The sequence below is a fragment of the Orbicella franksi genome, chromosome 13 (genome assembly GCF_964199315.1).
Source record: "Orbicella franksi chromosome 13, jaOrbFran1.1, whole genome shotgun sequence".
Lineage (NCBI taxonomy): Eukaryota > Metazoa > Cnidaria > Anthozoa > Scleractinia > Merulinidae > Orbicella > Orbicella franksi.
In genome coordinates this window covers 13,999,075-14,023,141 of record NC_138157.1, presented here as the reverse complement: position 1 = coordinate 14,023,141, position 24,067 = coordinate 13,999,075, and the positions used below count along the sequence as shown (strand labels likewise).

The following is a 24,067-nucleotide window of genomic DNA, read 5'->3' as shown; positions in this document are numbered from 1 at the left end:
CTTTTTATTTGGCAATCCCCCTCTCGGGCAACAAAGTTGCTCAATGCGCAGTATACGCGTGGTTTGTCATAAGAACGTACTCACGAAAAAGAAAAAAATCATTGTTTGGAAAAGTGAAGACGGATGCCGTAACGTCATGAATGGAAGAACGCTGTGATGTAGATCGCTATAGCCTGCGTGGGAGGCGCGCTCGTCTCGCTTTGAAAAAGGAAACTAAACGTCTGCTACGCAGGTCAAGATCGTAACGTTTCGTTTCCTCACAGTTAGTCTTCATCTGGGCGATCACAACGGTTGGTGAAAGGATGAGTGACACACAATGTAGAACACCCGTGTGTTTTCCCGCGGTTTCTCGTCGTGATGAACAACACTTGAACAAATGAACACGATAAGGACGGTAAGGATCATGGTCAATGAAATGTCAGTTTTTTCTTTATTGTTCTTCAATCTTCCTACGGAATTTTTTTCGCACATGCTCGAGCAAGGGTTCAACTTGGCGTTGAAGATAATTATTTATACCATGCCATTGAAAAAACAGCCAATCAAAGAGCAGCAAAGCCGTTGTATATTCGACGGTATTACATCCAACCTTCCCATCATGCGCCACGCGTATGTCGCATTAATTGTGTTGGCCACTGTATTTTCTATGGCATGGTATAAAATAGTTAGGCAACACTCTCTCGTGGTATACCTTGAAATATCCCGTTTGTCACTTTTATTTTCTTGGTACACATATCCGCCTAAAGGCTCGGGTGTATCTCGACAAAATACAAGTGACTCGTGGAATATTGCAAGGTATACACTGGACAACGTTACGTAACTGGTATATATGGCGAATTGTATCTTTTTTTTTTTTGGATAAAGTTTGGAATTTAGTCAACATGTCTCGACATTTCGTTCAGCGTGGTGATCATGTCAGCCGAAGAAATTTTAGTAAGTAAGTAATGTCTTTTTAATGGTTGTTTTAGATACTAGCATACAGCACTCAAAGTTCACGTTGAAGATAGTTTACCGAAAAAACGTAGATTAATTTGCAGGCGCTCTCGCCTGTTACGAGAGGTGGTAGGCGGTGCCTACTTGACACCAATTTCAGTCAAAAATAAGCTTACTTTGCTGCCATCATGTTGCTTTCTCACTCATTCCCACTGTCTACACTATTTAGAAGAAACGGTTATCATTTTATTGAACAAGAAACAAAATATAAGAATACTTTCGTTATCATGTTGTTTTCCACTACATGTAGACACGTATCGCGGTTATGCGAGCCAACTTACTTTATGCTGGTCATACGCATCGCGATGGTACATATTGCACTACAAAAGTCCAAAAGCTATTTCTAAATCTAAATCTCAATGTAAATCTATTATTATTACGTCGGCAACATCCCGAGAGGACATCATGCCAGCTCTGAAACATTATATATAATAAAAACTAAAACTAAAAATTAAATTAATAAAAATTGCGATTAAAATTAACCTAACAAAGTTTGCTTTTAAAAATAGAGAGAGATTGACTGGTAACAGTTTCTTTCGGGAGTTTGTTCCATTCAGCTATTGTCCTTGGAAAGGAAGAAAATCTAAATATATCCTTGTGTCCTTTCGGTACAATAAACTTAAAAGTCATGGCTTCCCCGTCGTCTGATTCAAAAAAAGTGACAGCACAAAACACTAATTCAATACATCTCCTCTAATGCTCTATAAGTAGTTTTAAACTGTGCTAGGATCATGAAAAATCAAAGTACTATCATCGCCTGATTCAGAATCAGTGGAATCTGACTGATCAAAATACATTGTGAAAAAGCCATCGTCTTCAACATTTTCCGGCGATGACTCGTCTTCTTTTCGCAACAGTCGTACCACCCTCCGAAGAGAGGTTTTAATAGATGCTGCCACAAACTTGCTGAAATGTTTGTCTGCCTGGCGAATCACACTGTGACCCGGAAGGAAGTATGATTCTACCTGGGAAGGTCGTTTCTGGCTCAAAAGGTTGGCCGTAGAATCCAACACGGAACAGATCCGGTCTGTCAGCTTATTTTCGAGCCACAAATCTGTATCATGGCAACGCTCAAGTTCCTCGAAGAATTTCATCTTCAGGACGTAAGTATGGAGGTAGCCAAGGTGTGAAAAAAGCTGTGAGCGTTTTGGTAACGCGGTTTGCCCTTTGATTATTTTAAGAGCAGTGTAACAAGCTCCCTGAACTGGACTTACATTCTGTAATATTTTCAGTTCAGCGATGGAAAACGACAATCTCCACAACAGCGAGTCTCCTCCTTCAGACTTAGGAACAACGTGGTATCCAAACCCTGCACAGTCTTTCAGGACGTGGGACGGGGGGACTTTGGCGGACTTGGGCCAACTGCCAAAATGGATTGCAGGTGTAATATCGATGTCAATTGGCAAGAATTTGTAAATAGTGCCTCTCCAATACAAAGTCATCTTTATTCCTGCCTTGCTTGTGCTAATCACAGGGTGGCAAAACAAACATGAATCATAGCTTGTTGTGTTAAAACTTAGGTTCCAGGCTTTATGGATTGAGGCAGGCGCACAACATTTCGCGTACAACGCTTTTGCCAAAAAACATTTGAGTTTCACGGCGTCGAGAAACCCTTCTTCGGACAGAAACAACTTCCATTCTTCTCTACAGGCTTCCTTCACTCGAACACGGACAAACCCCGGTTCTTCAGTTTCAAGAATTTCACATCTGCCATCTGACAGAGACTTCAGTTCACACATGTAGTCGAATTCGTCTGGCTTTCCAATCCTGTAGCCTTCAAAAGCGCTTCCAGTTCGTAAAATTTCACAGTAAAACCTTTTGTCGTCTTCCACAATTAGTTTCAAAATTTCGTCGACAAAGTCCAATGTCTGTTTTGCCACAGTGCATCTCTCGTGGCATTTCCCGTCTCCTTCCATGTGAAAACTTCTCACGCGATACTCGCGACACAGTTTCAACAAATACTCATTCACATCCGTGTCGTCCTCTACCAATAATTCTGGAACTCCAGCGTTGTCACCACCCTCATCAGAATCACTTCCATGACCTGATTTGATCTTCCCGTCACGTCCTTCGTCAAAGATCCTTGCACCGGTGTCACTAATTCTGGTGTTGGCTTCCCCATGGATGTCACCATTGTCCTTCACATCCCTAATCCGTTGGACTTCTACCTTCCTTGGTCCACCGGGCGTCCAATCCGACTTATTGGCTTGGCCAGCAAGTAGGCGAGAAAGTTTTTCCAACTTAAACGTTATGGCCAGGTCAAATGCTGTTTCTCCATAAACGTTCGTCGGAACCTTATCTGCGCCAGGCTCTCTCTGCAATGTTTGAACGATTTTCACCAGCTCATCTTCATTGCCATTCGTCATTATTGCGACATGCAACACGGTGTCTCCGTCACGGTTTGCGAACTCTGTGTGTGGAACGCAATGCAACAAGCATTGCAGCACCTCAAAATTACCATGGTAAGCTGCAATATGAGCTGGCGTGTTTCTGTCATTGTCCAGACTTGCAACGACCACGCCAAGTTCTAACAGGATTTGCATTGTCTCGACGTCACCAAAGGCAGCAGCTTGATGCGTTACGGTTCTTCCTTTAAAGTCCGCCGCGTTCAAATCAGCACCGTAATCATGCAGTAGGCGAATTGTGTCGGGAACAATCTTGGAGTACCTCTTCACAACAACTTTGGCTAAATTTACGTGGTCAAAGAAAAGATGCAATGCCGTTTTCCCCAAGTGATCTGCAATGTTAGGATTGATTCCTGCGTTTAGTAAGATTTTCAAAGTTTCTTGTCGGTTTTGAACGATGATTTCGTCGTTCAGATTCAAATCCTCTGGTAGGGTTACAGCTTCGTGCAGAGCAGTTCTTCCAAATGGACTTTGGCAATCTGCGTCTCCATGAAAGTACTCTTCAATCAGCTTAGACACGAATTGCGGCTGATGACAAGTGGAAGCAAAAGAAAGGCCATTCCACGTAAACAACGATGGAGTGACTGTCTCCAGCTTATAAGGGTTGGAAGAAAACATAAGGAATGACCTTCCAGTAACTTTTAGATTTTTCACATCTGATGAAGATACAGAAAAGCTTTTTCTGGGATCTGCTCCATTGTCAAGAAGTTTTAAAGCAACATCAGTTTTACCGTGACAAATTGCACCGTAAATTGGCGTCCAGCCTCTTTTGTCGGAGACGTTTACATCACATCCATGCGTTAGGAGACAGTCAACAACTTGAAGACGTCCCGATTTACACGCCTCGTGCAGAGCTGTCCGCCCAGATGATCTCCTATCTTCACAATTGGAAAAGAAGTTTGGATCAGCACCTTTTCGAAGCAAAGAGGTTACCATACTTGCACGACCCAATTTTGCACCCAGAGTGAGGGGGGTGTTCCAGTCATCGCCACCATATACCATGGACTTAGATAGAAAACTCCAACTGAGGCCAACCTTGAGTTCTTCCAAAGCTTCGAGAGCCATGGTAAACCCCACAGGGTTATTAAGCGCTATGGAATGAATGAGCATTGTCCTAACTGTCCTTACTAATTCCTCGGTATCGATAGCCTCACTGGGACAGTTTCCCTGAGCAGACTCCATTCCGCTGTGGGACCTCTCGCTGTTGCCTGGAAAAAAATATATTTGTAATCAAAGCCTTCGGCGAGGGTGTATTACAACGCTATTTCGACTTTTCTTTCTGCTCGTCAGCAACTATTGTAATTTTCAATTTCCTTAGAAAATTCAAGACAACGATTTCAAATAATAATTCTGAATTTGTCAGTCTGTAAACCGAAAGGGTAGAAAGCTCGCAAAACAAGTGTCGAGTAAACTTTGAGCCGATCACGAAAAGGGAAACAATGATTGTGTCACTCGCGCCACTGTAATTATTGAATCAGAGAAGCAAACCTGATGTGTAAACGTACCAATCGAGCACTATGGAAACTTCATTTTCAACGCCATACAGCAGAGAATTTCTTCTTAATATTAAAATCTCCTTCAGCTTTCAAGTCACGGTCAAGTCTTCGCTTCCGCTTTTCCTTCCGCTTTGGATCCAGGAGTCGTCGTTGACCAGCAGCTGCAGAGATCTTAATTTATGCGTCGTGTTGTGCTACAGTAAGTGTCCCTATGAGAGTGGAAGCGGGAATATAGTTGGGCGTAGCACAGCGTATCAACACAATATTTATTTATTTATTTATTTATTTATTTATTTATTTATTACGATTTACTCAGCGTATCAACACAATATTTATTTATTTATTTATTTATTACGATTTACTCCATACAATACGAATACATTATGAATAATTAAAAACAAAAAAACAAACAAAACAAACAAACAAACAGACAAAAACAAAAAGCAGTGGAGAAGGAGACAACCAAAAGCGCAATGGCACCATACTAGGGATGTCCCCAGTTATTAATAATTTTGCAATACGTTTCTGGTTTATAAGCATGGCCATCACTTTCTCCTCTAGTTGGTTCTGTTACACCTCCTCTGTAACTCACCAGGTCGTACATATTTACCATTCATTCTTATCTTAATGGCATCATGCCATTATAAAAGGCGGAGCCAGCTTTTCGCCCCGAGAGAGGAGGCACTCTGGGTGGAATACAGGATTTTGGAGGTGGGGTTCGAGAAAAGGACCGCCGAAGGCAGTCTTCCTGTCCTCGGAAATGGGATTTCCGGCATTCTGAGACCAAGTGAGCGTGTTATATGATCTCTCATTTTTTTTTTTTTAATTTAGGGGTTTCGAAGGAGCCCTCCTAGATCCGCCCTAGGGCACCCCCCTATATTAAATAATTGTCAAAAGGTTGTGTTGTATCACTTTGTTGAGAGGTGGTGCTTCTTCCTCTCCGTTTGTCATTCTATTGAACAAATTAATCAATACCTCTTTCTAGATACGTTTTATTACAAATAGGCACGTATCGACAACAAATTTAGCATCATCGGACATTGCAATATTCATTTTTATTAACAAAAACAAGCACAATTTATCAGAATCTGATTCATAAATAGACCTAAATACATCTCTTCTGTTTGTACTTATTCAATTGTTTTTACAAAAATATTCTCCCCGTTGATTATTGATCCCACTTATTTCCCATATTTCTGATTTTATACAATAAACCTTTGGAATCTATCACATTCAGTCTTCCTGAAACCGTTGTAAGCTACCTCTTCTTGAATTGAGATGTGGCACAACTTTATCGTTATTTATTCTATGGCTGTGTCTCACAAGGACTCGGAACTTATTGACCGCGGTCTAGATTTTTCCATCTAGACCGGTTACATTTTGCGGTGAAAAAGCTGCACACTAAAATACAAAACACTGAGTATTTTCTTCTAAAAATATTAGTTCCAGAAAATATTCACATTATGGAAGTGCCAAAAAGCCTGATGACAGAAAAAGGTAAAGAGGACGAGCAAACGTTGGGATGATGTAGCAGCTCTCGTAAGGTCTGACATGAATGGCTTGCTACCCTTTGAGAGAACAATAGAACAAACAACAGAAACAATGCCCCTAGGCCTAAAACAATAACAGCTGCTAACAATGAAGAGAATTACAAGCTTACGAGAGCTGCTACACTTCTGAAACTTTGGTAGATTTAAGTTCAGCTCATTTTTCTTGTTTGCCATATACTTAAAACATCTTATTAACCGAGCTTAGTCGGTCTGTATAGGAGAATCTTGACCTCGGTCGTGTGTACAGACCTAACTACGTTCGGTCTGTACTCACGACCTCGGTCAAGACTCTCCCATACAGACCTGCTGCTTGGTAAATAACAGCTAAACACTTCCTATTCCAAACTCAGCACGATTCGCTGGTGACGTGACGTTACTTTTACTCAAGGATACGTCGAGTGATAAAATTTAGAGATCACATCAAACGACAACGTGTGTACTGCAGAACGTTCGTCGGCTTGGCTTTAACCAGCCTCCGTAACAGTTGCGCATGGAAACCACGCCATATCGATGAGTGCGTCTTCACTTGAATAGGGACCTTACGCATATACGACGGCGACGGCGAGGACGACGCCACGTAAAATATGTGTTTCTATTTTACTTTGGAATTTCGCATTTATTTGGAACTATCCAGTGTATCTGTCGGTATTGAAACTTGCGCCTGCTGAATATGCTACGAATGCGTTCAATTCCAAATAGAAATACGAAAAATTAGCCGTTGTGGTTCGCGTTCTCCAGACAACGCAGAGTTTGGTCATTTCACGTTGTTGTCTTGAAGAGAACGGCAAAGAAATGTACCAAGAATTATAATGCACTTGCACAGCACAGCCATTGTTTTGCTCATTAAACCCTTTGTCTGGTGACGTTCTCGTTGCCGTTGCCGTTGTGTTTTGCGTAACGTCCCTAATTCTCATGTGGCGGTCAAACGAGGAAAACTCAGGTCGCTTATCATGTGAGTTTTCCCCAAAGTCAAATAAATTACCTGAGTTTTCTACCCTTAACTGGTCACCAAACCAAATCCAGGCACTTCCGTCATTTTTCTTTAGTTCCTGGTTGCTGTCTATAACTACATCTAGGGTTTACAATATCTTATAGATGCTGCAAATAGCATCAATTTTGATCTGTCCATTCAAATGGTGCATTGATCCAGTTGTTCGCAATCCACTTGTAACCTTCCAATACATCACACCCTCCGTGTAAAGAACGCTCGTCTTGTGGTCCCAGCAAACCAGTCACGTTACTGATCATGTGATTGTACCACATGACAGCAGTGCCTCTCCTGGGACGAACCAATACATTGGCGTCGTAACAGTGAGAACTTAAATTTGACCGGTCTTTCTCATGATAATCCTACATAAAAAAATACAAGAAACAAAATGTTAAATTTTCCAGAAGAAAGCGGCAAGTGTTCCACTTCACTCCATCCAGTCGTTGGAAGGAGGACAACAGAACAAAGTACTCCATGGGAAAATAAATTCCTTCGTGAAAAAGACCGCAAGGAAACATTACCGTCCGATTGAAATATTTTTCATCCGCAACAGGAAAAGCTGTCTCTCCACCACGGGCGACGTCATTGAGGTAATACAACACTGTCATGTACCTACATCACAAAAAATAGGTACATGAATGTACATGTGGATACTGCCACTCTATTGGTAACAAGATGTGTTCAACATCGCCACATGATATGTAGATTTCAAATGGTTATTGTGTACGTTTGAACATTACTTCTTGATACAAGTAATACACGTTTTCTCACGAGTGATAAAATCTTCACATTTTGGTATTACCGGTAATAGTTTACATGACGGAATAGTATATGGCTCACTGAGATGTTTCTATTCCTTGTTGTGAGATATAAATTTAATCATATGAAACATAAGATTTTCGTCTTGCTTTCAAATTCATTTCAGTGGGAAATGAACTACATTTCATAGAAAAAAATCCAGCGGGTCAGTCAATTAGACTGTTTCAACTTACCTGCACAAGCTGCAATTTCCAGTATCACCCTGACAGCATCTAGAAGTAGAGAAATCCCTTTCATCTGTTGAGTCGTAATGTGCATGATAATGACCATGAACTCCATACTTGACAACCTGGAAAAAATGTAAGAAAGTTATAATTTCAGTTGGTCTGTGAAAAGGTTGTGTAACAACCAAATAATGGCTGCGAAGACAAGTTAGAACAGGAGTTGAGGACAAGAATATAATGCAAAGTAAAAACAGGCACTGATGGTGAAGGAAGGAACAAAGACAAACACGGTTGGTGGGAAAGCCAGTTAGCCAGCTGCACCATCATTTCTCCCCTTTGTGCCTATTCATGTGACCTCCATACATTAAAAAAAAAACTAGGAGCTGGTTTTGGAACCCGAAGATGTTGATCCCCACTACACTTTATATTAAAGGACCAAATGACAGTGAATCATCACTTGCACTTTACACAAAGACACAAGTTTTTTCATCATTTTCAGGGGTCAATCTGCCCATTATTTAGCTACATGTATTTAGTTTAGGTTTTAGTCAAGCACATAATTTCAGTGTAGCCATAAGTTTTACCTGCAAATCTTCACTGCGCTCAATGAAAACTCTTGGTAGCTTAGTCAACAATATGACCCTATAAATGGAAATGTTCCAATCTTGTCAAGACATAATGTTTAACAATGTGAATTTCCTAACACTGTTGGCTATAGTGATAAGTTAATAAAGATGGTGAATTTTAAGTTCGGTAATGAAATGTGAAGGTGAATTAATCAACATGACACGAGCGTGGGACAAAGAAAAATTCGAGTCCCCGACAGGAATCGAACCCATGACCTCCCGAACACCGGGCGGGCGCTCTATCCACTGAGCTACGAGAACTCATGGAGAGCGAGGCCATTTAACTGAGTTCATATATGATAGGACACCTATCATATATGAACTCAGTTAAATGGCCTCGCTCTCCATGAGTTCTCGTAGCTCAGTGGATAGAGCGCCCGCCCGGTGTTCGGGAGGTCATGGGTTCGATTCCTGTCGGGGACTCGAATTTTTCTTTGTCCCACGCTCGTGTCATGTTGATTAATTCACCTTCACTGTTGGCTATATTTAGCGACAAAATGAAGATAATTCATTCCCAGTAATAATTAGCAACTGAAGATGTTCTTTCTTACCTTTCTTGCAGCTCTTGTAACAAAGGATCTGTACTCCCAGTCACTTTCAACCACGTCTGTTGACTTAGTCTTGAACGTTGCCGAGGATGCCTGTCCTCCAAGTCTCTCATATAATGATCAAATGCCAAATGATCACCCTCTAGGCATTCTGTTTGGCTAATTAAACCTTAGAATACAGAATATAAAACATATTCAATTTTTCAGGAATAATTGAGAAGCGATAAACTTTTCAGTGATGGAAGTTAGAGGATGAAAAGTTCTTTATTCAAGGTATTAAACCCAACCTCACAATGATACTCAATTAACCTGTAAGCCTCTACTAGCATCTTTAATCAGAGGATTACAAACACAGGCTCATTTTTTCAAAAATCAAATATAAATAATAACATCATTATCAATTAATAAAAAAAAAACACCAAAAGCCAAATTGTAACTATTTAAAATCCTACCATCATTGTCTCTATCAAAGTCAGCTTCCTGTAACCTGGGAGTAATAAAGTCAAGTCAATAACATTAACTCCAAGTCTATCTTATGAGTCTAATTTAAGGAACGCATCACCAATACCAAAATCCTGGGGGGGGGAGGGGGAGAGGGGCAACTCCCATATAAAAAGGTCGCGGATTAAATCAAGGATTCTGGTCTCACTTAATGTGGCTAAATATGATTTAGGCAAAGTTAGACTCAAACCAATGCAGTCAGCGGTTTCCCCTTTTACGGTACGTGACTTGCGGGGCGGCCCTATGGAGATTTGCGGGGCTGTCGTCTCACATTGCACTGCACGTATTGTGCTGCCAGCTGATCGTTGCGGATCATTTGCTTGTACTTTGGCGAATCTTTGCGGATTCTCGCTCTAAGTATTGCCTGTTTTTGTCGCTTTTGACGTGATGTACACTAGAAACACGCTTAACAGCCGGTCGGTGGCTTACGATGCATTGTCTCTCGTGCCGGAGTCCGAGGAAATTCCTTCGCCACCGGTTTCAACGCCAGTGGATTCTAGCGTGGCCTCAACAGCTCCATCCACTATGCCATCATCTGTTTTATCGCCAACGTCTCCCGCCTTTCTGGCCGCCGTCGCAAACGCCGTCCAGCGAGTACTTTCGGCCCAGCCAGTCGCAAGCCGTCCTAATTCTAGTTCTTCCACGAGCGTGGCCATTTCCGGAGGCGTTTCTGCTCCGCTGGCTAATCCTAGCCAACTTGTTGCCCAAGCCTCCTCTTTTGCCGCTTCTGGCGTTGGCGTTGCATCCTCTCCACCGGCCACGGCGACTCCTCTTGCTTCAGGTAGGCCAAATAATTTTGTTGTCCCTACCTTTGTGTCGACCTTCTCCGCTCCAATTCCGTCGCTCGCTCTCTCGGCATCTTCTAGCACTGTCAATGCGGCTTTTCCCTCGAGCGCCGTTAGCTCTACACCGTTGGCTCCGTTGCCTGTGTTGCATCAAGCGTTCGTGGCGGGCCCTGGGTTTTCCCCCGTTCCGCCAAAGTTAGTCAGTCAGATCGTGACTGGGAAGTTCGTTGAACTCCACGAGTTGCTGCCTTCGAACATTGTTCTCACAGAGCCTGAGCCTCAGTTGCTGTTCGATGGGCGCCTTGTGTTAACGTCCCCGCCGAAGAAACCTAAGCGACGCATCAAAGATATTTCCACATGGTTGGAGGCTTTCTCTGTTTACTGCCTTATCATCGTGTCGTACTTCCCTCATCGCTGGAAAGATCTCCTGCAGTATCAACTCCTGATACTCCGCACATATCGCCAGTTCTCCGGTCGGGTTTGGTTGTCGTACGACCGAGCGTTTAGAGAGAATGCCGCGGCCACTAACCTGACAGATTGGTCTCAACTAAACAGCACGCTGTTCAGCTTTCACTCGGCTGGCTGGTCCTCGCGCTCTCCTCGCGATTCTTCGGATGGCCAAAACGAGCCCCGCGGTGCTGCTTCTTCGCAGATCATTTGCAAATCATGGAACAGGGGTCATTGCGTAGCTCCCTCAGCGTCGTGCCGTTTTGCTCACAAATGTGCCAGCTGTCATGACCCGCACCGCGGGAGACACCCACCAAGCCCAGCTCGTCCTCTTAGCGTTCTCCTGACTCTCCGCCTCCCCGGTCCAGCAGCAAGTCCCGTCGTGTGTAGACTCGCCCACCCCCCTCTTGTACTGTTTCCATTATTGAGTATTTTTGTCCCTAGTTTTGTAGCCATGCCCATTAGGGATCCAGGACTAAATGTTGTACTTGCGGCCGTTCTCGTGTTATTAAAATTGATTGTTTCGTTTGTTACCTTGTCTGTTCATCTGCGTAACTCAGGGGGTTTTGGGAGGGCTATTTAGGCCTTCTTGGGGCTGTGATTTACCGGCACTTGTGTCTCCTGTTCTTTTTCCTTCCTAGTCGGACTCCCCCCAGTTTCTGCAGTCACCCCCTTGCAAGCAGAGCAGTTTGCCTGGGAGTTGCGGTTTCATCCCAACCGGCAGAAGGTCAATTTTGTGTTAAATGGACTACGCCATGGGTTTCAGTTGGGTTTTTCTCCCTCCCAAAAGCTCAAGTCCACGAAGAAAAACAAGCCATCCGCAGCTCAACATCCCTCTGTGGTCGACCAGTATTTGGCCAACAAGGTTTCCCTAGGTAGGGTGGCAGGTCCTTTCAGTGTTCCTCGCTACCCGAATCTTCATGTTAGCAGCTTTGGGGTTATTCCCAAAAGAGGCCAACCAGGGAAGTGGCGCCTCATCGTGGACCTTTCCTCCCCAGGGGGTGCTAGTGTCAACGACGGGATTGACCCGAAAGAATTCACCCTTCATTACATCACAGTCGATCAGGTGATCTGCCTAGTCTCCAAACTTGGTCCGGGGGCCCTCATGGCCAAATTTGATGTGGAGGCCGCCTACCGCAACGTGCCCGTACACCCTTCCCACCGCATCCTTCTGGGGATGAAGTGGCGCGACCAATTCTACGTGGACCTGGTTCTCCCCTTTGGCCTTCGATCGGCTCCATTTATCTTCAACTCCATCGCAGACATGGTGGAGTGGATCCTCGTCAATTCCTACCAGATTCCAGATCTCCTCCATTACTTGGACGACTTCATTACTGCAGGCCCCACCCAGTCCCTCCAGTGCACACAGAATTTGGCTACTGCTCTGGAGGTGTGTCAACAGCTTGGTCTACCGTTGCATCCTGGCAAGTGTGTGGGCCCCTCTACAGTTCTCGTTGTCTTGAGTATTGAGCTCGACTCTGTCAACCAAGTGGCACGTCTCCCCCAGGAGAAGTTGTTACCGCTGCAAAATCTGATCGGTTCTTGGCTTCCTCGAAAATGGTGCAACAGACGTGAGCTTGAAACCCTTATTGGACACTTGCATCACGCTACCAAGGTGGTCTGGCCGGGAAGGACATTCTTACGCCGCATGATTGATCTGCTTTGCTGCTTTCGGAGGAGAGATCACCCCATTCGTCTTAACCGAGAATTTCATCTGGATCTTCTATAGTGGCACCAGTTCTTGGAGGACTGGCACGGCGTTAGCTTCTGGCTCTTCCCAGGACTGCTGCCCGAGGCTGATGTTGAAGTGTCATCTGATGTTGCAGGCTCGATCGGCTATGGAGCGTACATGAAGGGCCACAGGTTTGCTGGCTCCTGTGCTCCATCCCAGCAGCCACAGTCTATTGCCTACAAGGAGCTCTTCCCTATAGTTCTCGCAGCTCGTGTCATGGGGACATTTTTGGGTCAAAAAACATGTCCTGTTCCCCTCTGACAACGACGCGGTAGTCCACATCTTAAATACCAGAACGTCAAGAGTGCCTTGCCTAATGCGGTTGCTGCGCAGTCTGTTATTTTCCGCTGCGTGTCACAGCTTCTCCTTTTTGTCCCAACATGTACCTGGTGTTAACAATCAATTAGCTGATGCCTTATCTCGTTTCAATTGGCAGGAATTTCAGCGCTTGGCCCCGGATGCGCAGCCTCTTCCCACGGTGGTACCCCTCGAACTCCTGGCAGATTTGACATCTCTGCCTTAGAACAGCAGTGCTACTCCTTCTTGACCCAGGGCCTTGCCCCCTCTAAGCGTCGATCTTATGCATCGGCCCAAGCTCAGTTTATCTCTTTCTGCACTCAACTTGGTAAGCTCCATTCCTCGGGTTATCCGTGTCCTGCTGACGAATGGACGCTGTGCCTTTTTGCTACCTTCTTGGCCAAAGGAAGTCAGCACTCCTCCATTAAGGTCTACTTGTCCGGGGTTAGAGCACTCCACATTGAACAGGGGTTTCCAGACCCCCTTGCCAACTGTCTCCGCCTTCAGAGGGTGGTCCGCGGTATCAAGTGCTGTCAGGGCTCCTCTTCTTCATCCCGCTTGCCTATTACTGATGACTTGATGTTACTGATTTGGCAGTCTCTGGATCTTCGTCTCCCAGATCACCCTATGTTCTGGGCAGCTTGCTCCCTTGCGTACTTTGGCTTTCTCCGCACCTCAGAGTTCACAGTGCCCAGTCTGGCTAGCTTTTCTACATCACTTCATTTAGGAGTGCAAGACATTGCAGTGGATTCCTTGTCTGCGCCCACGTGCATGCGCGTTAAGATCAAAGACTCAAAGACTGATCCATTTAGGAAGGGTGCCTTTATCCACGTTGGCCTTGGCTGGCCCCCACTCTGCACGGTCCACTCAGTGATGACATATCTCGCTAGCAGAGGTGACGTTCCAGGTCCCTTGTTCCTGTTCCAGAATGGGCAGCCTCTTTCGCATGCTTTGCTCACGGACTGGCTTCGGCAGATCCTGGCCTCCGCGAACATTCCAAGCAACTTCTCTAGCCACAGTTTCCGCATCGGGGCTGCCACTGTGGCGGCACGCAATGGAGTTCCTGATCACCTAATACAAGCCTTGGGTCGCTGGTCAAGCTCCGCCTATCAGCTTTACATCAGGACCCCCTCAGAGTCTTTAGCAGCCCTTTCCACCAAGCTGGTGTCTTCTCAGTGGCCATCAATCCCCCACTAGGGCTGCATCCACTTCCGCTGGCTGTGGACTACCAGATCATTGGGATATTGTCAGGCCATTTGCCCAGAAGCACAGCGAACTTGCCCCCCAGCCAGATACCCTTCGCGGTTCTTGTGCCATTTTGCTCAACGCTGGCTTAGGCTTTGCTGGTCACCCGCTTCGCCTCTTAATGCCTGCGTCTTGCTTCCGTTTCAGAGCGCCTTCAGCGTCTTGGCCTGCAGTATCAGGTGGACGTCTGCATGGTCAGGTGTGTGCTGCTCCTTTTCTCGCTTTTGTTTGTGTGGGGCTAGGTGCTTGGGGTGTATTTGGGGATTGGAGGTTCCAGGTCACCCTGTTCTCGGGTCCCTCCATTCTCCAAGCACCTGGAGAAAGGTTTTCTTTTGGGTGGTTCCCGCTTCCAGGGTTGCCATGGACACCTCCCCTTCCGCATACGGCTTCTGCTCCCCGCTAACCTTTCAGGCACCAGTTCCCAAGCTCATCTATTTGTGACGAGTTTAAATGTGGCTAAATATGATTTAGGCAAAGTTAGACTCAAACCAATGCAGTCAGCAGTTTCCCCTTTTACGGTACGTGACTTGCGGGGCGGCCCTGTGGAGATTTGCAGGGCTGTTGTCTCACATTGCATTGCACGTATTGTGCTGCCAGCTGATCATTGCGGATCATTTGCTTGTACTTTGGCGAATCTTTGCAGATTCTCGCCCCTTCCCGTCCCTCCCTCTTGGTTGCTGGTCTCTAGGTAAGAACGGGTCAGGTAAGTTGTTTCCACTGATTCAATCAGTGTGACGGTGCCAGTTAACGGCTGCTTTTGGGGGTGGTTCCCACTTTCAGGGTTGCCATGGATACCTCCCCTTCCGCATACGGCTTCTGCTCCCCACTAATCTTTCAGGCACCAGTTCCCAAGCTCATCTATTTGTGACGAGTTTAATTCATGATGAAACACCACTATTGTTAGCTGTCAAAACATCTTTTAGGGTGTACTCAAAAGATTAATAATAAAAACACCCATATTTCCGATAAATTCTTAGGTTCAATTTCTGCAAGGTCCTATAGTTTGGTCTACAAGTGCAGGTTCCTTTCTTGAACAGTGGCTGGTAATCAAACGTATTCCATTTTAAGTGGCATCTTTTAGGTGTCAAAAAAAGCTCTCCCAGAATGGTTTTCTATTAGGGTTTAATTTGAATTTTCCAATAGGCATCCCCGACCTTTTCATATTTGAAAAAAAGTCTCACCAAAAGTACTGTAAGAAATGTATGGAGATCAGTGCTAATTAGGGAATTTGATAGTAATAGATTTCCAACAGTAGCAATTAAATGTAGACATGATCATAGATGCGAATGCGGCCATAACACTACTGGAAAAGAGACCTGAAAACATTTTCAGGCTTTGAACGGGATTCGAACCCACAACTTTTGCAATACCTGTGCAATCATCTCTCCCAACTGAGCTATCAAAGCCACATAAGAGCGGTCGTGTGTGGGTTGGCCCACACAGGAACACAAATTAGGAAATTTGGTTTCAAACTTTGGTTCTCATCAAATTAAACTTTACATAACTTTTCTTCCCAAAATACTTACTATCCAACATATGATATACAAAGCAAAATGAGAAAATATTTGTACCATGATGTATGTTCCTGTAGAACCATTAACTTATTCTGTTTATCTGAAACTTTTATGTTTAGGATGATCTCCTTGTCATTGCTGCCATGGTTTACATAAACTTAGCCATCTTCCAGGTATAATCTTTTGAAAGAGGCTAACACACTCTTTAACTCTGAGCACTACATATTATTATGAAAAGCAATCAGTAAATAAAATCTAGGTTATTAAAATAGCTTTCCATGCCACATACTTTAAGCACAAATCACTACTTACATTTGATCAACATCAGTATCATTCACTGACAAGTTCATATCCTTCCTTATGAACATAGCAAACTGAAAAGTGAAGACCACTAAATGTCATTTTAATTTGACAGAAGGTTAAATTATTTCTCAATTAAATTTCACATGTTTATACATTAGTCAAAAAAATTCACTGTGTCATTCACGAAGCTATCCATACCCCTCCTATAGAAGGATTTTTAAATTGAATCCCCCCACCCCATCACTCTGGAAATTCCAGTTTCAGTTCATACTTTCTTTTTTTAAAATATTAGCTCTTCCCCCCTTGGAATTTTCAATAACCCTCCTTGAGGTGGGTAACCTATTTTCTCTGGAAGAAAACATTGTTTGCAAAGTGATTTTTCAAAAACTCATTAATAAGTCATAAAGAAAATACAAAGGAAATGAATGTGTAATGAGTGTCTTTAAATTTGATAAAGACACAGCTAAATTTTACAGCCAATTTTCTCCAGAAAAAATGATAACAAAATGAGTAGATCTACCACAAATGTTTTTGAAGCTGTTCAAAAAAGTTGCAGCATGTGTTTTATCTGGTTTAAAACACTGCTATTAGATTCTTAAACATTACTTAAAACCTTGTTTGGCATACCTCTAATGGTGAGATCTTGCCATCACTGTCTTCATCTGCACTAGCAAGCAAATGCTGACAGTTTTCATTCTTTTCTTCATCACTCAAAGCTACACATTTAATAAGACAAACAAATGAAGCAAGTAAATGAGTAAGCAACTGAGCAATTTAGACTGATTAAACATTTGAAATAAACATATTAACTTATAATAATCCTGGAGAGGGGATGCCCATGATGTATTTAAAGGACGAGGTTGCTCAACACATCATAAATTTTAAAAAGAACAAAAGGTACCAACTGAAGATAAGTCTTTTATGGGCATGGCTTGAAATTTTTTTCACCCCAAAGAGGTACCTAATTCTAAAACAACACAGAACCTCCTGTCAAATCTTTTCAGCTCAACACCCTAAATTAGGTACAGCAAAAGCTCCTGCTGTGGACCTTTTGAGGCTGAACAGCCTAAGAGCTACCAAAGCTACTTTTTTAAACACTAAAAGGTATGACAAGCACCCCTGTGCTTTTCATATAGGAGTTCCCCCGGGATAATAACTCTCTCCAAAGGCTAAAAGTTCACTGATTAAGCTTTGTAGTGAAAATCAGACTTTTTGTTAGTAGGCATTTCTCCATCACCTTCATCCTCATCAGGATCAGGCATTGTTGTGCTTTCGTACAGACCCTGTTCACCAGCAAGTTTGATTATATGATCACATTCCTCGGCACTCAAGAAATCAGGTATTTCTAGAAAGGTAAAGAAAATAATGTTAATTAAATTCATAAATATTTAAAGACTGATAGTGACTTGACTGTGTACATATTTGCAATGTTTTAATATTATTGGTACATGTAAACACAACATAAAAAGTTCCATTTTGCTTACTGATGTTAAATCTGTGTAAGGGATCTCAGTGGCCCTCCTTTTTTTTTCTTTCTTTCTTTTTCTTTTTTTTTTTTTTTTGCTCTTATCCTTCATGTATTACTTCTGTGGAAAAATATAACTAAGGCCTAAATAAGTCAAAATGTTTTTAGATCCCAAAAATGTTCATCTTTTCTCCATGCCACTTCCCCCCTCCCCACCTCCTTTATAAAAATGCTGGACAGGCATGTCACTGAATCAAGAACTGAAAATTATATCAAGTAATTAGGTGATAGCATGATGAACACATGTTGCTTACCGAACAGAAGTGGTCTCAAGCTTTTAGTAATTAACTGGTGTTTCATGTCCTCTTTCAACTGAATGTCTTGAACATGGCCAACCTTATTTGAGACAATAAAATTAAGTTTGAAAATGTGAAACAGTATAAGGCCAGGCCTGTAAGATATTGAGTCTGTATATTGACATCTCCATAGCAGGAACAATGTTAAGAGTAATGTTTGATAAACATTGAGTTATTTATGGATATCCAGGGAATTAACTAACAAAACTAGAGTTTTAAAACTATGTTCACTGCAATAAATTATATGAAATTTATTGCCTTCCAAAACACTGACAAAATTACTGAAAATTGACAGTCTCATTAATTTTATTCCATCAGTTTGGTGATATATCTTTTGCAACCTGCCCAACTTCATATCGAGATTTTACTGTGTTTATCTCTTTGAGAACATGAAGTGTATTTTTGTTTAGAATCAACAACAGTTCATTTGCAATTGGCAAACTGATACCCGTTGACTAACGTTAATTTTCGAGTTCAATAATTATTATTTCCGCACCTTACTCATTTTTCTGTTTCTATCATCAACAATCAATGGTCATCAATTGATGTTACAATAGCTGATATGGATTTTTTTTATTTCTTTGATATACAATACAGACAAAACGGCCTAAGAGTACAGCCGCTGATTACTTGCACACAAGAAACCTGGAGAGTCTGGAGGTTATTAAATTATTAAGTTTACTATTGAATTACTTAAATAATGTAACATGTAAGACCAGTTGCTGTAACTGTCATGTTCTGAAAAACTGTTAACTTTTATCCAGTCCAGTGCAAATAGGAATTCTGCCTTATAACTTTTTCAGCAGATGCATTTGATGCTTAAGCATTAATTTCGCCTCACCTGAACACCATCTAATCTTACAAGTTTCGGATGTTCCTTCACTTCCGCGTTGCAATCTTGATCTCTCGCCGAGCAAGTCTCAGGATCAAGAGAAACCACGAAGAAAAATCCACAGAAAACGAGTTCAATAAACAAACTAAAGACTACCAGCAGCATGATCGAAACATTTCCGAAGGCGGAATGATATTGCAATAACAATAAGAACTTACGATGAATCTCATGTTTTTGTTTTAGTCCACGTAGACAAGTTTGTGCAGGATTTTGACAGGCGTTTCATCAATCCAGACTGCGAGACTCGTTCCCATTTTTTTTCTTCTTCTAAGGCCAGGGGCTTGGAACCTATAGATTTTGTGCGCGCCTGGGAGTTTTAGCAAACCACGACGGCGACGGCAACGAGAACGTCACCAAACAAAAGGTTTAATGAGCAGAACAATGGTTCTTCATGTGCGTTTTGAATCCTTGTACATTTCTTTGTCGTCCTCTGCAAAACAACAACATGAAATGACAAAGTCATACGTATTTTGGAGAACGTGTACCGCAATGGCTAATTTTTCGTATCTTCCTTTGGAATTGAACCGGCTGTCATTACTAATTCAGCCTGAGCAGGTTTTTAGACCGATGGGCATACTGAACAGATCTACACAGTTGCGACACTCGAGGGTAAAATATAAATCCGTTTTTCACAAGGCGTCGTCCTTGACGTCGCCGTTGTCATTGCTAAAACTCCTTATGCCAAATTCAGTTCGGATTCAGTATATGACAACAGGGTCTGGACTATCCTTCCTATCTGATTGCTCCAGTAAAAGAGAGCATTTTTCAATTTGAGTGACTTAAAAACAAAGTAAGACACAGGCAATCCGATTAATGAACAAATCAATACATGTAGCTGACAGGAAAAGTGGAAAAAAATCACGACTGGTTTTAGTTTTAAATCTAATTGGATGAAAAAGTGGCGCGAGACTTTTACGTCAATCACGCAGCGAAGTAATGTAAAACCAATTTCTTTTCAAAATTCGAGTGAAAACCATGCTAAATATTTCAAATAATGTTAATCAAATGGTTCAATTTAAGTTTGAAGGAAATTTTAATTGACTCATATCAACAGATCATGGTCTCTTGGTGATATACGAGACCTCCAACTGAATAGAGACGATAGTGAACTTTTCGGAGCAACTTCAGAATACCCGGCCACTTTATTTACATGTGCCGGTGTGCTTTCAAGAACGAGGTATATAACAATAGTTGCTATTCTTATTCAATGAGATGCTAATAAGTGGCCGGGTATTCTGGAGTTTAGCTAACTTTTCTTTATTCACAGTCTTTCTTTTCTCTTCAGATCAACTGAAAAGCAATCTCTGGATCAGTGTAGCCCCAAGGCTTTCATTTATCAACAATTTTGACTGGCGATTGCTATTAAATGGAAAATCCGAAATTCTATTCTTTGTACTCCAAAATGAAGGCCTTTCTTTCTTTAGACGTATTTTCTCAAGAATAGAATTTTATTCTATAATGTTTTTCCAATCTTGTACATTCATTAATGAAACTCAGGTTTCGCACTGAGATTTTAAAATGGTTAAATAAACTCGGCAATTAGATTCCTTTGATAACCCCCAGTCGATATTTGCCGATATATCGCTCTCCTTAACAACCCTAGGATTGTAACCAAATTTTCGAAAATTTGCTTGCATCATTGTCAGTTATTATGAATTAAAATAATTATAATAAAAATTATTGGTAATGCGACTTACCCTTATAAGTTTCCATTGCGTGTTTTCAAAGGGAAAACGCAAAGCTTTCATAAATGTTCAAACAAAAAGAAAAGGCCTTCTGGCAAATTTCCGGTCGGCGTTAATTTCACATAAAGCTCAGAACTTTGTGACAGTGATGTGTTTGTACACACCCAGAAAACGCGCGCACTAAATGAATAAAAATGTACCTTGCAATGAATCAATCCGCTTTGACTGAGGCGATCGAGTCAAACGGAATCAGTCGCATTCAATAAAATCGTCGTTTACCGTCTTGTGAGATGTGACAAAGTCAGAAGCGTTTTACAAGAAAAACAATGTGCGCTGCACGAATTGTCAGCTTGTCCATCTTGAATGGTTTCCTTAGCGCGTTCGGAAGTGTCATGAACTTCACAGTTGCCTTCGTGATCTTCAAGAACAAAGATTTACGAAAGGGTCTAAACCTTTTAATTTTGAGTCTGTCCTTGGCGGATCTTCTGACCAACGTCTTGGCCCAGCCAATGTACATTTACTTGCTCGTCAACGAAAAGGAAAAAAATCTTAAGGCGCTGAATAAAGTCTTCCAATTTTTTGCCTTCCTGAGTCTGCACGCGTCAACCAACAACCTTGCCGCCATAACTCTGTACCGGTTAAGAGCTCTCGCCCGGCTTTTCAGACACATCATTCTTATAACGAGAAAACAAGCGTGGATTGTTATTGTAATAGTTTGGATGTTAGCTGGAATTATGGCTTTTGTTTTCGATATGGAGCCAGGAAAATCGGCCGCCCCATTTCTTCACCTAGCGGTGATTCTAGCGTGGATTGGAAGCTATGTCGGTATTTTCTGGCTTGTGCGCAAACACAAGCGAAGGATTATGTCTAAGGAGGGAATTCCATCAAGTCCTTTCATGATGGCAAACTTGAAATACGAAAGCGAGGCAGCTAAAACCTCTGCCATTTTAGTTGGTACTTCTCTAATCTGTTTCTTCCCAGACGTGGTGTTTGAGCTCCTCGGAAAAGCCGATGAAGTCAGATTATTGTGGTGTTACACTCTGCTTTTTACTGGTGCTGTTATAAATCCGTGTGTTTTTGTCTGCAGGAGTCAGCAATTCAGAGCCGCATTTCGAAAAACTTTTCAATGTTTGTGAATACGAAGAAGAAATACTATTTCACTGTCAAGGATTTCTTCTAAAGTGTGCTCGAATTATATATAGGCTTCAATTTCTTCAGATTTCTTCAAGGAGAAGTAAATGTTGTTAAAAAGAATCATACTATACTCAGTCAATTATATTTAGTTAAAATAGTTTGTATAGGTTGTCAAAAATATAAATGAATAGACAACTCTTTAAAAGTAATGTTACCGTCGCTATGTTGTTGGAGAATAAAAAAGTTACCCTAATGTTAACTAATGCACTCTTTATTGTAACAAATAGTTTATTTCCAGAGGAAAATAATCCTTAGCGTCTTAGACTGATAAATTCAAACGCTTGATAAAATTTTGTAAGAGCGCAAGTAAATAATGCCAGTGTAGAACGGAACTGACATCGAGTGGATTGTCGCAGTACTTAGTAAAGATTGAAGTGATCAAGTTTTCCTTGCCTTTATTCAAAATGTTTTTCAGTAATAACTTGAAATTCATTGACACGGGTGACAAAAAAACTAAAATTGTTTCCAGTGCCATTTTGGTTTTAGAACCGAATTGGGCAAGAATTTGAAATGGACACCGCGTTAAGATCAATCGATTAACCTTTTTGGTGCGTAAATATTCCGACTGCCCATGTCATTCAAAATTAAAGGTGTTAGTCTCATCAACGATCAAGTTGCGATTAAATTTTGTTGTCTATCGGTAATACAAACGAGATTGAACGCAGGTTCAACGTCAGACCTTCAACTTCCGATCTCAAAACGTTTCCTGCTTCCGTCTTTTATTCAATTGCTGTCAATTTCTCCCTTTCTGCCCTTTCCCTTTTTGTGTAGCGCCAAAGAGTAGTTCGTTTGAATCGTTTTAGAAGCTCTATAGATTACTTTTCCATGTTTTGTTTTAGACAAGGTATGCTTATAGGAAACTCTTGTCTAGAGCTAAATTGTAGGCCTTGTTTTAAAAGAAACTATTTTTTCCAAATGCTCGTGGCTCCGTAGATTAAATCCAGGTCGTTTTTTTAAATTTAATTTTGTGGTTCTGGAGAGAGAACGCGCACAATGTTTTATTAAAGCGAAGAGCGAGGGTGTTAATCCTTAATGTCAGTGGAATGTGCGACGCTACTGAATAGATCTTGTATGTGATAAAGGTGTCAATATGGTTAGGAAACTGCTCTCACTGCTGACGCTATTCCCCACCCCCTCCCCCCTTAATGCGTGTCTCGCGAGTCTAACACGCAATTCCCCACTCCCCTTAGCTTCATGATACATTCATAAGCAACTTACTGGGAGCTGCACTAGCTACTTTGCTGCCCACGAACACCCAAGTAATAGAACAAGGCCCCAAACCAGGGAATACCTGTCGCCCGTCTTGACATGCAAGCGAGGTCAAAGGGTCAGTTCTTAGCTCTTATTAACCAAGGTGGAGGTCTGTATGGGAGAATCTTGACCGAGGTCGTGAGTACAGACCAAACGCAGTGAGGTCTGTACACACGACCGAGGTCAAGATTCTCCCGTACAGACCGACTTAGCTCGGTTAATGAGATGTTTATTATATGGCAAAGAAGAAAACTTTAATTCGTTTAACGTAACTGGTTTGCTGACAGTTTGCTTGCGAACGGCGATGAGCTTAACTTAAACCTGCCGAAATTTGCTCGTCCTCTTTACTTTTTTTTTTGTCATCAAGCTTTTTGGCACTTCCATGAGAAGAAAATAAAAGAAATGGTGAACATTTTTGTATTTGAGTTTGCTACTTTTTCAACGCAAAATGAAACCGGTCTAGCTAGATGCCGGTCTAGATGGGAAAATCTAGACCGCGGTCAATATCGATTTCAGCCAATCAAATTCGTGAATTCGGTAGTTCCCAGTCTTTGTGAGACACAGCCATATAATAATGTTTAATATTGATCCTTTCACCTTGTGCATGCGTATGTCTTTTTAAATAAGAGTATGATTTTACCGCAGACTCAACAGCAATGACAGCTATGAACATTCGATTCATTTTGTCTTCCTATTCATTGGCCGAGAGCCTACTACGTGACTTACAAATAACTGCCTACAAATAATGGTCTGCTCATGCGTAATACCGTCTAAATGTGTTTTACTGCAAGTATACTAACACGCTCACGCGTAA

The 24,067-nt window shown here is 42.1% G+C and overlaps 3 protein-coding genes and 2 pseudogenes across 5 annotated transcripts; 3 read left to right on the top strand and 2 right to left on the bottom strand.

The window, feature by feature from the left end:
• Nucleotides 1–296: 296 nt before the first annotated feature.
• LOC145465499 (uncharacterized) lies at nucleotides 297–5,124 on the bottom strand. 2 transcript variants are annotated; one of them, XM_081449285.1, is made up of 2 exons: nucleotides 4,884–5,124; nucleotides 297–4,603 (listed from the first exon to the last, which is right to left on the bottom strand). In XM_081449285.1, the coding sequence occupies exon 2, from the start codon at nucleotides 4,575–4,577 to the stop codon at nucleotides 1,704–1,706; it is 2,874 nt and encodes a 957-aa protein (XP_081305411.1). In that variant the 5' UTR covers nucleotides 4,578–4,603; nucleotides 4,884–5,124; the 3' UTR covers nucleotides 297–1,703. The 2 variants fall into 2 exon arrangements, with proteins under 2 accessions (XP_081305411.1, XP_081305410.1); XM_081449284.1 differs by having other exon boundaries at nucleotides 4,901–5,124.
• An 803-nt stretch (nucleotides 5,125–5,927) lies between these two features.
• LOC145465219 (transmembrane prolyl 4-hydroxylase-like) lies at nucleotides 5,928–20,855 on the bottom strand. Of its 2 annotated transcripts, XM_081448994.1 has the most exons (12): nucleotides 20,821–20,855; nucleotides 19,073–19,553; nucleotides 18,190–18,271; nucleotides 17,648–17,755; nucleotides 17,038–17,126; nucleotides 16,420–16,481; nucleotides 10,039–10,073; nucleotides 9,590–9,755; nucleotides 8,997–9,054; nucleotides 8,422–8,537; nucleotides 7,951–8,041; nucleotides 5,928–7,791 (listed from the first exon to the last, which is right to left on the bottom strand). In XM_081448994.1, exons 2-12 carry the CDS (start codon nucleotides 19,226–19,228, stop codon nucleotides 7,552–7,554), a joined length of 1,203 nt encoding a protein of 400 aa, XP_081305120.1. In that variant the 5' UTR covers nucleotides 19,229–19,553; nucleotides 20,821–20,855; the 3' UTR covers nucleotides 5,928–7,551. The 2 variants fall into 2 exon arrangements, with proteins under 2 accessions (XP_081305120.1, XP_081305119.1); XM_081448993.1 differs by lacking the exon at nucleotides 20,821–20,855 and having other exon boundaries at nucleotides 19,073–19,878.
• Nucleotides 10,475–11,709, top strand: LOC145465218 (uncharacterized; annotated as a pseudogene).
• LOC145465220 (uncharacterized) lies at nucleotides 12,425–15,526 on the top strand (annotated as a pseudogene).
• Nucleotides 20,856–21,077: 222 nt separating the features above from the next.
• LOC145466761 (melanocortin receptor 5-like) lies at nucleotides 21,078–22,186 on the top strand. The gene has a single exon (XM_081450471.1). The coding sequence runs from the start codon at nucleotides 21,135–21,137 to the stop codon at nucleotides 21,942–21,944; it is 810 nt and encodes a 269-aa protein (XP_081306597.1). The 5' UTR covers nucleotides 21,078–21,134; the 3' UTR covers nucleotides 21,945–22,186.
• Nucleotides 22,187–24,067: the final 1,881 nt, after the last annotated feature.

Excerpts from the sequence above, each read along its gene's own strand:
- LOC145465499 (XM_081449285.1), bottom strand. The coding sequence starts at position 4,577 with ATGGAGTCTGCTCAGGGAAACTGTCCCAGTGAGGCTATCGATACCGAG.
- LOC145465219 (XM_081448994.1), bottom strand. The coding sequence starts at position 19,228 with ATGCTGCTGGTAGTCTTTAGTTTGTTTATTGAACTCGTTTTCTGTGGA. Across the intron at positions 17,756-18,189 it reads CTTGAGACCACTTCTGTTCG|AAATACCTGATTTCTTGAGT; the intron begins GTAAGCAACATG and ends TTACCTTTCTAG. Across the intron at positions 8,538-8,996 it reads AGCGCAGTGAAGATTTGCAG|GTTGTCAAGTATGGAGTTCA; the intron begins GTAAAACTTATG and ends CATTTTTTCCAG.
- LOC145466761 (XM_081450471.1), top strand. The coding sequence starts at position 21,135 with ATGTGCGCTGCACGAATTGTCAGCTTGTCCATCTTGAATGGTTTCCTT.